Below are 12310 nucleotides of genomic sequence, written 5' to 3' on the forward strand. Positions count from 1 at the left end.
GAGAGAGGTGGGTTTAGTGGTTGGTACTGGGGAGAGAGGAGGGTTTAGTGGTTGGTACTGGGGAGAGAGGAGGGTTTAGTGGTTGGTACTGGGGAGAGAGGAGGGTTTAGTGGTTGGTACTGGGGAGAGAGGAGGGTTTAGTGGTTGGTACTGGGGAGAGAGGAGGGTTTAGTGGTTGGTACTGGGGAGAGAGGAGGGTTTAGTGGTTGGTACTGGGGAGAGAGGAGGGTTTAGTGGTGGTACTGGGGAGAGAGGAGGGTTTAGTGGTGGTACTGGGGAGAGAGGAGGGTTTAGTGTCTGGTTGGGAAGAGAGGCGGGTTTAGTGCCCAGTTAGGGGCAGAGAGGCGGGTTTAGTGCCCGGCTGGGGGAAGAGAGGCGGGTTTACGCCTGGTACCGGGGAGAGAGGCGGGTCCAGCGCTCCGCCGGCGAAGCGAGGCGGGTTTCGTCTCAGGGCGGGTCCCCCCAGGCCGGCGGGGCGGGGCGGGGCGGGGCGGGGCGAGGGGCGGGGCCGCGCGGGCCGGTGGGGCGGGGCGGGCGGCGCCGCGGGGCACGCCGGGAGCTGTAGTCCCGCGCCGCGCCCCGCCCGCCCGCGCCGGCCGCTGCCGGACCACAACTCCCAGGCGGGCGGGAGGCGGCGGCGGCGGCGGAGCGGGGCCGGGCCGGGCCGGGCCGAGCCGAGCCGAGATGAACGCCGTGCTGGCCGTCAAGCAGTACGTGTCCAAGATGATCGAGGACAGCGGGCCGGGCATGAAGGTGCTGCTCATGGACCGGGAGACGGTGAGCGGCCGGGCCGGGCCGGGGTGGGCCGGAGCGGCGGGGCCCGAGGCCTGAGGCCTGAGGCGCGGGGTGATGGGCGCTGCCGCCTCCCTCCCGCAGACCGGCATCGTCAGCATGGTGTACACGCAGTCGGAGATCCTGCAGAAGGAGGTTTACCTCTTCGAGCGCCTCGACTCCGCTAACAGGGAGGCCATGAAGCACCTGAAGGCCATTTGCTTCCTGAGGCCCACCAAGGTAGAGCCGGCGCGGCCCTTCCCGGCCCTGGGGCTCCCCTGCACCCCCCTTATCGGCCCCCCCCCGCCCCCCCGGGGCGCTGGGACCCTCGTGCGTATCGGGATGAGGGACGGTGAGGGGGCACGGGCCCCTCCAGTCCCTTTTTACACGACGTTTCTCACATCTCCCTCTCCCCGGTGCTGTTTCGGTGCAGGAGAACGTGGAGTTCCTCATTCAGGAGCTGCGGAGGCCGAAGTACAGCATCTATTTTATTTGTAAGTATGTCCCGTTCTGTCCCGGGCGTCAGACTCGGCAGAGACCGCTCTGATGTTCAGTAGCAAACACAGATGTGAGACGCTGCGACCGCTCCCGCTGGCAGGCCCTCACTACAACGCTAAGAATGTGTAAACTCTAGTTTTTATGCTATTTAGGTCACCAAATCCTTTTAGCAAAGGGTATGTATCTATAAGATAAAATAATTAAATCGAAGCAACTCATAAGAGATCGTTACAAAGCAACACCTTAAATCTGTGTTCCCCCAATATGGTTTATTGCTGGAAATTTCTGGGATTTTAAAGCTTCACGTTGCTTCGTAAACATGAGAGATGGTTAATGCTGGGGGTGAGGTCCTTTATTGTAAGGAAAACTGATATGCGCAGGGTGAGAGACTGGCCTAAACCTTGGAGGTAAATAATTTAGGATAGACTAAATTAGCGTTGGACTAAACCTGCACGGCGCCCTCTGACGCCTGCCGTGCCTGGCGGGTGTTTCTCGTGGCTCGTGCCACGGAATATTCTGTAGCTTCGGAAAATGAAGCAGAACAACTACAGCCGGTTTTGTGTTGAAGTCCAGGCCCCCAGCACAGGTATCGCTTGGTGAGAATCTTGGAAATGGAGCTGAAGTGGCCTCTAGATGTCATCGCTGCTCTGCAGAAACGCGGCGATGCCCAGGAGGCGGCTGGGGGCTGCCAGAGGGGACCCCGGTTTGGTGACTGGGGAGCCCCAGCGAGCTGTGGCTGTCACCGTGTTCAGCCATTTCATATTTCTTGCCTTTTACACGGATAAATCTACTGACTGCGAGCGGGCTGGACGCAGCGTTGCTTTGCTGGGCGGATGTTAGGCCAGGGAGAGGATGAGAGACCAGCACTGCCGCGTCCCACCGGGCGTTTAATCAGCCTTACCGCTGATCCAGCGCTGCAGTCACGTGGGGGATGTTGGCACCAGAGGCAGAAAGTTGGACAGGGAATAGCTGAGTATCCGCGTGAGGTAACTGCTGGATTATAATGTCTGCATAATAATTGCAGGTGTAAGGTCAAGGGATCTCTGTTGTAATCCGCTGCTGCGCCGGGGGAAAATTGCTCCCCCTGTTCTGTGGTGGTGTGTGTTCCGTGTCGCTCGCAGAGCCCGACTGTGCTTTCGCTGTTGTTTTCTTTCAGATTTCAGTAACGTGATCAGTAAGAGCGATGTCAAGTCATTAGCTGAGGCTGATGAACAGGAAGTTGTGGCTGAAGTTCAGGTGAATTTTGACTATTTTCAATAGCTCTCCTAATCCAAAAGTACCAGCAAAGCAAACGTGCAAGCTAACAGGCTCAGGTGTGGCAACGAGAGGACTCTGCAGCTCTGAAACAGCATGCAGCAGCACTCCTCGGGTGGGAAAACCAATGAATGGTAAAAAGTAAAAGAAAGAAAACCCCCATTTGTCCCTGCCCTCCAGCTGTCAGAGCCGTTGCCGGTTCTGCTCCCAGCTGTGTTTCACAAGCTGCTGCACGGTTGCGGTGTTGACAAAGAGCTACGTACTCGAAACACGCAGGTGACCAATTGGCAGCGGAGTTGTCAGCAGGAGTGCAGGGATTTGAGAGGTCCGGCACGGAGGAAGGAGAAATGATCAGAGTCAACGAGTCTGTGTGTTGCTCGGGGTTTTAGCGTTCATGTGGCTGGTGCTGGAACATGGGCTCTTGCAGCCTGAATAAGGGTTGGCAAGACACGTAACTATTTGCTTTCACTTGTTGGCAGGAGTTCTACGGCGATTACATTGCAGTGAATCCACACGTTTTTTCTCTCAACCTCTTGGGCTGCTGCCAGGTATGAAAGAAGCTAATGCTCCTCTGGGGCCTTGTTTTATGGTTAAGAGAGCCCAGTAGCCACAACAAGCCGGGTCGGCGGTGGGTTGCCCAGCAGGCAGACGGCTGGTGAGGGTCCGTCAGGCCGGAGCCGATCCCTGCAGGGAGCTGGCAAGGGGAGGAACGCCGGGGGATCCGGGCTGGGGGCTCGGGGGTTCCTGCTCCTTCAAAGTGTCGCTCGCTGTAAGGCTTTAAGACTCTGAAATAAATCTTAAACTCTTAGAAATGTGAGAAGGAGTCTGGGGATGGTGCATCCAGACCAGGCGCGGCTTTTCCTTCCAGGGTCGCAACTGGGATCCGGCTCAGCTGTCCAGGACGACGCAAGGGCTGACGGCTCTGCTGCTGTCCCTGAAGAAATGCCCCATGATTCGCTACCAGCTCTCTTCGGAGGCAGCAAAGAGGCTCGCGGAGTGTGTGAAGGTACAGCGAGCGCCTACAGCCACGTTAAATAAGTTTGGCGACGTACTTACATTTTCTTTATTTTTTTCACATGTCGATGCATTTGAGAGAAATATCCTTTTTCAGTCGATTTATGTAAATTCTGTCATTTTATGGTTGGACTAGACGATCTTCAAGGTCTTTTCCAACCTGGATGATTCTGTCATTTACTTGGTTACGTGGCTCTGGGCAGGTCACACCCCTCATCTCTGCCTGCTCCCGGCCAGGTGAAGTGTTTCCTGCGAGTGTCATGAATTACCCGGTGCCTTCTGAGAGCCAGGATTATTTCTTCATTAGCTGTGTAGACTAAGATAGCAGCCCAAATTATTTTTCACCAGCTCTTCGCTTTTTATTCACCTGTAGCCAAACCAAGAGGCAACATTTTCTGGGTATACATAAGCTCAAGTGGATTTATTTTTTTGTCTCCTTTTCTCGACAGCAAGTGATCACTAAAGAGTATGAGCTCTTTGACTTCCGGCGCACCGAGGTTCCTCCTTTACTTCTCATTCTGGACCGGTCTGACGATGCCATCACCCCGCTTCTGAACCAGGTGAATCATCTCGCCGTCACGCCAGGGCCTGTGGCGGTAGCGGCGTGGCGGAGTTCACGCACCCTGGCAGGGCAGTGTGAATATTTGAAAGGGGAAAAGTATTGCCCCCCCCCGCTGTTCTTCTGGAACCCCTCTTTGCTCTGGTGGCCTGGCTTTTCAGGGGGGTGTGTGCGCTGGCTTCCGTGGCAGGTGCAGCCGGGGAAACCAGGCGCTGGCGCTTCTGTTTGGCGTCGCAGCTCCTCTCCCAGGGTTTCTCGGTGGGGGCTGGTTGGCAGCACACGGACGTGGTTCCTCAGTGACCTTGCACTTGTGTGTTTCTCCCTCTGTGTTACTGATGGGTGGTAGTATTTCCTATGTAGTTATTGTGATTTTTTTTTTAGAAATTTTTTTTTCTTTGAGTGCTGTAGATCCTGGCAGAACGTTGCTCTCCTTTCCCTTCTGTGGGGTCACTTAGACACGGGGCAGGCTGGGGATCAGGCAGGGGCTGGAGCTGCCTCGGGAGCAGCTCTGCAGTGCGCGTGGTGCAGGGACCGGTGCTACCCGTAGTGTTGGAGGGATCCAACGGTCAGAAACGCAGCCACAGGTGGTTTGTGGGGTTCAGGACTGCCCGTAGCACAGAGCACCAAAAGCATTTCCCCTCTGCGGAGATTTTCTGTCCGAAAGAGAGCTCCAGATGAGTGTCGGTGCTCTGAGCAGCTTTCAGTTCTCTAGATTAATGTTAGTCTTTCCAGGATAAATATAGTAACTGGCTGATGTGCAGAAACACACACACCTACCGCTGCGTAAGAACAAGGGAGCGTGTTGGAGATTGTACAGTTTGTAACTGTGGAACCTCTGCAGCCCAAAATACACGTCCCTTCCCAGCCTGGGGGGGGGGGGGATAACGGTGGCAAAGAGAAATGTGTGACCAGGGATATGAATCCCCATCGCTCTGCTTTGAGTCGTGTCTTTTGAACGACCCTACAGTAAGTACCCGGGAATGGGGGGGGGTTTCCTTTGTGTTTGCACCAGTACTACTCACCATGGGATGCCTGTCTGATTGTAACAGAAGTAATATTTATTTCTTATTGTAAGATTCTGGCAAAATTTTGAGAAATGCACGCGTTGGATGTGCTGTGTGTTCCCAGAGGAATATAAACTGGCTTGCTTTGAGTTCAGCCTGAAAGCCGTGAATTTTCCAATGCTGTTTATGATCTTACTAAGGTCATCATTTGCCTTTCTCTTGCACCATCCTCCTCAGTGGACGTACCAGGCTATGGTTCATGAATTGCTGGGGATTAACAACAACCGCATCGACCTCTCTCGGGTACCGGGGATAAGCAAGGACCTCCGAGAGGTCGTTCTGTCGGCTGAGAACGACGAGTTCTACGCCAACGTAGGTACCTCGGTGGGGAACTTCATGAGTAGCTGAATTTGGGGATCATTGAATCATCACAGACTGGTTTGGGTTGGGAGGGACCTCAGTGTTGTGGCGCAGAGTGTCACCTTGCTGCGCTTGCACCAAGACTCGCGTTAGAACAGCTTTCTCTCAGATCCCTGCCTTGTTCCCTGCAGAACATGTACCTGAACTTCGCAGAGATTGGCAGTAACATCAAGAATCTTATGGAGGATTTCCAGAGGAGGAAACCTAAGGAGCAGCAGAAGCTGGAATCCATAGCAGATATGAAGGTATCACAGAATCCCAGAATCATCTGCGTTGGAAAAGCCCTTGAAGCTCCTCCAGCCCCACCATGAACCTCCCCCTGACCATTCCCAACTCCACCAGATCCCTCAGCGCTGGCTCAACCCGACTCTTCAACCCCTCCAGGGATGGGGACTCCCCCCCTGCCCTGGGCAGCCCATTCCAACGCCCAACAACCCCTTCTGCAAAGAAATCCTTCCTAAGAGCCAGTCTGACCCTGCCCTGGCGCAGCTTGAGGCCATTCCCTCTCGTCCTGCCGCTGGGTCCTTGGCTCAAGAGACTCCTCCCCCCTCTCTGCACCCTCCTTTCAGGGAGTTGCAGAGGGCCAGGAGGTCTCCCCTCAGCCTCCTCTTCTCCACACTAAACCCCCCCAGGTCCCTCAGCCGCTCCCCATCAGACCTGTGCTCCAGACCCTGCACCAGCTCCGTTGCCCTTCTCTGGACACGCTCGAGTCATTCAATGGCCTTTTTGGAGTGAGGGGCCCAAAACTGAACCCACTCATCGAGGGGCGGCCTCCCCAGTGCCAAGCCCAGGGGTCACATCCCTTCCCTGTCCCTGCTGGCCACGCTGGTGCTGGTACAAGAGGTACAGACAATCTGTGCTTGGCCTTGTTGAGCTCTGTGAGGTTGGCATGTCCTCCCTCTCCAGCCTGCCCGGGCCCCTCGGGGTGGATCCCTTCCCCCAGCGCATCGGCCGCGCCACAGCTCGGTGCCGGCGGGGGACGTGCCGAGGGTGTGCTCAGCCCCGGCGTGGCCGTGGACTTTCCGCCTCAGCCGGGTCACTTGGCAGCAGCGCAGAGCACTGGCTGTTCCTTCAGTCACTGCTCAAGATTTAAAGAATCCCGATGGTGTCTGTGGAGATACTTCCCGTCTCCTTTTCTTTTAAGTAAATACAAAGTACGTCCCTTCCAACAATCTCTTGGTAAGTGGAGAAATCCTCTGGGCTCCTGGATCGAGGTGCTGGATCATCCACACACCCGCACTGGTCTTGTTTCTTTGATACACGTTGGTTTGGACAGTTTGTGGCTGGCTTGCACACATCCCCTGTCTCTTGCTTTTCTTTGGAAGAACCGTTTGCTTTGCTTTCCCCGTTGCAGGCGTTCGTGGAGAATTACCCACAGTTCAAGAAGATGTCGGGCACGGTGTCGAAGCACGTGACGGTGGTGGGAGAGCTCTCGCGGCTGGTCGGGGAGCGGAACCTGCTCGAGGTGTCTGAAGTGGAGCAGGAACTGGCCTGCCAGAATGACCATTCCAGTGCTCTCCAGGTACCTCGGGCTCAAAACTTAACCTTGAACCTTGGAATTTCGATGGTTTGATCCCGTAACTCCCCTGTTGATGGAAGTTTGATACTGAAAGTCAGTGGGAGTTCTGCACGCAGATATCCTGCAGGGTCGGGACGTTAGATGTTGGAATTACTCTTCTCCTCCCTGTGCGGTTCAGATGGGGATGAATCATAGTTAATAACTGGCTTGAGAGGCATCGTTGCAAATTCTGTCTTTACATTTCACAATACAACATTCTTTCGTTCTGTGCAGTCAGTTGGCTTCTGGCAGGCTGCCTGTGCAGGCACCACTCAAAAAAAAAAAAAAAACCAACCCAACCAACTTGGAGCCCTGTGCAGAAACTTCTTGTATTTGTCAGGGAGGAGAAGAAATGGAATCCATGAAACTGTCTAAACCAGACTATTCATTGAGGTGCTGGCTTCTACCTCTAACAGTGGAAAGCCTCTTAGATAAAGATTTCTTTGGCAAAGACTGAAAAAGCCTAACAGAGCCTTCTGTTATAGCTGGGTATAGACTGAAGTTTTGACCCCACGCTGGCTTGGTGGATTCCATGACCTGACCCGGTATCTGCCAGCGTGTCAATAGTGATGAATTGTGGCTGCTGACAGTTCACAGAAAATAGCAGTATTGTTGGGTGTGAGCGTGTTCTAGCAGAGTTCAACCAGCAACTCGGTATTAAAACCCGATTCCTTAATTTTTTTATAGCTAAGGTAGAAGTTACGCCGTCGAATGGACTCCTTTACACAGTACTGCAGGAGCAGTGTGACTAGAAAATAAAGATAAAGCATCTCAGGAGATCTGAAATGCATGGCTTCTTTGCCTCTGTTATTCTGTGCTCCAAGTGGGTGGCTTGGGGATAATATTAGACTCTTCAAGCGCTGTAATCTATTACCAGATCCTGAGCTGCTGTGAATCAGGACAGGCCTGCTGAAGTCATCGCAGCTATATCGATCGGCGAGCACAGAGATATGATTCCATAGCTTATATTTGGTAGGATTTCGATGACTAAGTATCGAAGTGGGAATGCAGCCATAAAATGCAGTTGCTGGAAGCAGCCTCTGAGGTTCTCTTGCTATGTCATTGTTTCTCCATCAAGTTTTTGCGGTTTAAAAGTCAAATATTTGAGCTCTAACCCGCCAGCCCATCGCGTCTGCGCTGCGATCGCCTCTTTCTGATACTCACACAGCCCAGAGCGTTCGTGTTGAAACTTGGGTGCTTGGCACTGGAGACCATTTTGGAAAATGTTGGTCTATTTTTTTTTTTTTGTATTAAGTTATCTCAGCGTCGCTGAAGACAGGGATGATGTGAGCTTGTGGTGAGGCTGCTTTACTCTGCGAGTCTGTGGCGGTGCTGGAAGTCAGCCGGGCAAGCTGCCCGCGCTGAGCGCCGCGCTCTCATGGCAGGGTGGCTACTGGAGCTCACCTGGGTGCTAATTCGGGGCTTCTTTTGCACTAACGAGGTATTCCTGCAGTTTTTAAGGCAGAAAAGCTGTGGTTTGCTTACAGCCACATGCCTAAAGGGCTCCATTGTATTTCTAACAACTGAGACCGACTGGAAAACACGTAGCAGCTGGGAAATAAATGCAGAAGGATGGACGCGGTGTCTTTCTAGATGGGAGATCAGTATCTCCTCAGCTGCGCTGCCCCGGGCGGGTCCCTGGTGCAGTCTCCAAATGGCAGCGCGGGGCCAAGGCCACAGAAACAATGAAGAATAAGCCAGTGCCCGAAATAAAGGCAGAATTGTTCTCCCACTGATGTAACTTCAGCGATTGTTAATTCCTCTGGTGGCCCAGGGCCCCTGAGTACAGTACATTTTGGTTATTCTTCCCCGATCTCTTATTAATCCGGACACAGTACATGAGCCTCCCGAGCTGAATGGGCGGGTTTGAATCCCATCTCCTCGCCCAGACAATAGCTGCTCTGTTCTAGACGCTTCCCGCTTGCACGGGCATTGCCGCTGCGCTGCCAGCGCAGGACCAGGGGGCTTGCGGGCACACGGCTCCGTGGGACTCTGTCCCGACCCTCACAGGTGGATTTGACCTTGCCAAGGTTAAAGGTAAAACTCCCGTTGATCCTCCTCAAAGCCAGGATTTGATCCTGTGTTTTCGTAACTGCTCTGCATCAGTCAAGCAGATCACAGTGGTAAATAACAGCTCCACGACACGTTTCGCAGCTCTTCGCTGAACGTTTCCGTGTTGCCTACCTGAGCTGGGAGGGTGGGAGAATCTTGCAAAGCTGTGCTGGGATTTCTGGAGTGTTTGAAGGTCGTGTGCGCTTATGGAGCGGAAAAAATCCAAACTGGTTCCGTCCCTCTCCTGGAGCTGCCGTTGCTGCGACTGTAAAACCAGCAGCTCCTCTGCTGCCGTGCGTTTGAGCTAATCCAGGCTGATTGTTCAGCTTTCATGTTCAGCACAGGGAGAATTTCAGACCTAAAGCTTCTGTCCTGTCCAGCCCTAACCAGATGTCTGCAGACACATCTGGTAGTCGATGCCTGTTCTTGGGGATCCATCCCAAAGCTGCAGTTAAGAAGCTTATTACTCCCAGTGCTCACCTAAGCTACCAGCTTGGCTCTGGTGGTTGTTCTGTTAACTCCATTTTCTCAGCTCCGTGACTCGACGCCAAGGCTGAGAGGTTGCAGAGAGGAAAGAAGTGCTTTTTCTTGTAACGAGGAGTAGCACTTAGGTGGCCAATTGTCAACTTCCACGAGCAGTGATACCCTGCCTGCCATCCCTGGGGAGCACTGGGGGTTCTGCAGCTTTTCTGGGGAGGGGCTGTACCTTAACAGGCAGTTGAGATTTATGGTATCGTGCTGTAGTCAGCAGAAAAAGTAACAATCTGCATGTTAGAAGTAATGACTGTCGAGTTCTGTATTTACCCGCAGTGCTGTAACCTTTCTTTTCCTTTTCATGCTTTAATTCCTTTCCTAATCTGCTTCCAAATGTTTGATACTTGCTCCTCACTTCTCACATCCAACAGTTATCTGAGACTTCGATGCTTCCACCCCGCACCTTCCAAAAGAAAACCAAATCTGTGTAATTGTCCTAGTTTGGTTTTTTTTTTTCTTCTTGACAGCCAATATTACGATGGAACCTGTGGGCCAGTTCTGGCTCTCCTCGAGTTGGGAGGGGAAGGGCAGAGGTTTCTGGAAGTGCCTCCTTCGGGAGAGGCACACGGTAACCTGACCTCACCCCGCAGCGCGTTAGGGAGAGTTAAAAATGGACAACAGAATCGGGTTATGAATTCCCAGCTTCATGAAAAGACCCCAAAGCAACTTGCACTCCATTGTACTCCAATAAATCCAGCCGCAGAGCGCATAGGAAGCTGGGCTCTGTTGCTTATGGCACAATTTAATTCTCTTGTGTTCCTCCCGCACGCAGTTTTGTTGCTAGGCAGTTGATATTAGTCTGATTTAACGTCCTTTGAAGGCCTCTCCGCTAAGGCTGCTCTCTGTCTCGCTGCAGAACGTGCGACGCCTCTTGCAGAACCCCAAGGTGTCGGAGCTGGACGCTGCCCGCCTGGTGATGCTTTACGCCCTCCACTACGAGCGGCACAGCAGCGGCAGCCTGCCGGGGCTGCTGACAGAGCTGAAGAACCGGGGGGTCTCAGAGAAATACCGAAAGGTAATTGCAGCATTTCACCTTCAGCTGGAGGAACGAGCGGGACTGGAGGGCACAGAGATGGAAAATCATTGTTAATTGGTGTAAAGCTTGCCTGCTTTGCTTTAGCACAATGCTGGTTTGTTGAATTGTGCTGCACCTTGTGAAAAGAACCTTGAGCTTGGCTGGGGCCTGCAGGTGTCACTTTGAAAGGCAAAACTCATCACTTAACTTCCGTTTCCAAACTCATAGAATCACAGACCGGTTTGGGTTGGGACCTTACAGCCCATCCAGTCCCACCCCCCTGCCCTGGGCAGGGCCACCTTCCACTAGCCCAGGTTGCCCAAAGCCCCGTCCAACCTGGCCTTGAACCCTTCCAGGGAGGGGGCAGCCACAGCTTCTCTGGGCAGCCTGTGCCAGGGCCTCACCCCCCTCCCAGGGAAGAATTTCTGCCTTAGATCTCACCTAAATCTCCCCTCTCTCAGTTTAAACCCGTTCCCCCTCGTCCTATCCCTCCTCCCTGATCAAGAGTCCCTCCCCCCTTTCCTGTAGCCCCTTTCAGTCCTGGGAGGCCGCTCTAAGGTCTCCCCAGATCCTTCTCTCCTCCAGCTGAACCCCCCAACTCTCTCAGCCCGTCCTCACAGGGGGGTGCTCCAGCCCCCCGAGCATCTTCGTGGCCTCCTCTGGCCCCGCTCGAGCAGGTCCGTGTCCTTCTGCTGTTGGTGCCCCCAGAGCTGGACCCAGCACTGCAGGGGGGTCTCACGAGAGCGGAGCAGAGGGGGAGAATCCCCCCCTCACCCTGCTGCCCACACTGCTCTGGGTGCAGCCCAGCACACGGGTGGCTTTCTGGGCTGCCAGCGCCCGTTGCTGGCTCACAGGCAGTTTTCCACCCCCCAGCCCCCCCAAGTCCTTCTCCTCGGGGCTGCTCTCCAGCCACTCCTCACCCAGCCTGAGTTTGTGCTGGGGATCGCCCCGACCCGTGGGCAGGACCTTGCCCTTGGCCTTGCTGAGCTCCGTGAGGTTGGCACGTCCCACCTCTCCAGCCTGCCCAGGCCCCTGGGGATGGATCCCTTCCCTCCAGCCCCCCACACAGCTCGGTGATGGCGGGGAATGTGCCGAGGGCATGCTCAGTCCCACTGGCCCTGTCCCCACCCCGGCCCCTGAGCATGTCGCTCGTCACCGCTCTCCGCAGTCGGTGACCTTGGGGAGGGCTGAATGAAGCAGAGATGGCCGGCGTGCCAGGAATCTGCTGGGACGGGTGTGGGGCATCTAAACAAGGCCGGGAACGTGCTTCCCTTCTCCTTCTCCTCTTCCTCCCCACCCCTTTTCCCCCAGCTCCTGCTGATTAGGCAATAGTTGCAGCAAAGGATTTCTGGAGCCTGTAGAAGGAGCTTGGCAGGGAGGGAGAGGGTGGCAGCGCTTGGCAAATGTAGTGAGCAGCTGGAGAGGAGGTGGAGGAGCAGGATGATGTCACGCTGTGTGGAGGATCTGCTGTCACTGCAGCAGAGGATGGAAATGAAAGCCTCTCTCCTTCGGCAGGCAGCGGCGCGGCAGAGCGACTTGCTTGGTGGATGTGGGGAATGCTCCTTCTCCTCCCCCTTGCCTCTCTCTGCGCTGCGTTACCTGCTTGGCATCGATCTCCCCGACTCCTCGGT

The 12310-nt window shown here is 54.5% G+C and overlaps 1 protein-coding gene across 1 annotated transcript in view; it reads left to right on the forward strand.

The window, feature by feature from the left end:
* Positions 1-581: 581 nt before the first annotated feature.
* Positions 582-12310, forward strand: part of VPS45 (vacuolar protein sorting 45 homolog) — a 30471-nt gene continuing 18742 nt past the window's right edge. Inside the window, exons 1-11 of the mRNA XM_074809177.1 lie at positions 582-777; positions 877-1011; positions 1205-1265; positions 2426-2505; positions 3003-3071; positions 3392-3529; positions 3987-4097; positions 5338-5472; positions 5652-5765; positions 6875-7042; positions 10521-10679. Coding sequence (XP_074665278.1) covers positions 685-777; positions 877-1011; positions 1205-1265; positions 2426-2505; positions 3003-3071; positions 3392-3529; positions 3987-4097; positions 5338-5472; positions 5652-5765; positions 6875-7042; positions 10521-10679 — 1263 coding nt within the window. The 5' untranslated portion in view covers positions 582-684. The remainder of the gene's footprint in view (positions 778-876; positions 1012-1204; positions 1266-2425; positions 2506-3002; positions 3072-3391; positions 3530-3986; positions 4098-5337; positions 5473-5651; positions 5766-6874; positions 7043-10520; positions 10680-12310) is intronic.

Source organism: Strix aluco, chromosome 30, assembly GCF_031877795.1.
Source record: "Strix aluco isolate bStrAlu1 chromosome 30, bStrAlu1.hap1, whole genome shotgun sequence".
NCBI classification, from domain to species: Eukaryota; Metazoa; Chordata; class Aves; order Strigiformes; family Strigidae; genus Strix; species Strix aluco.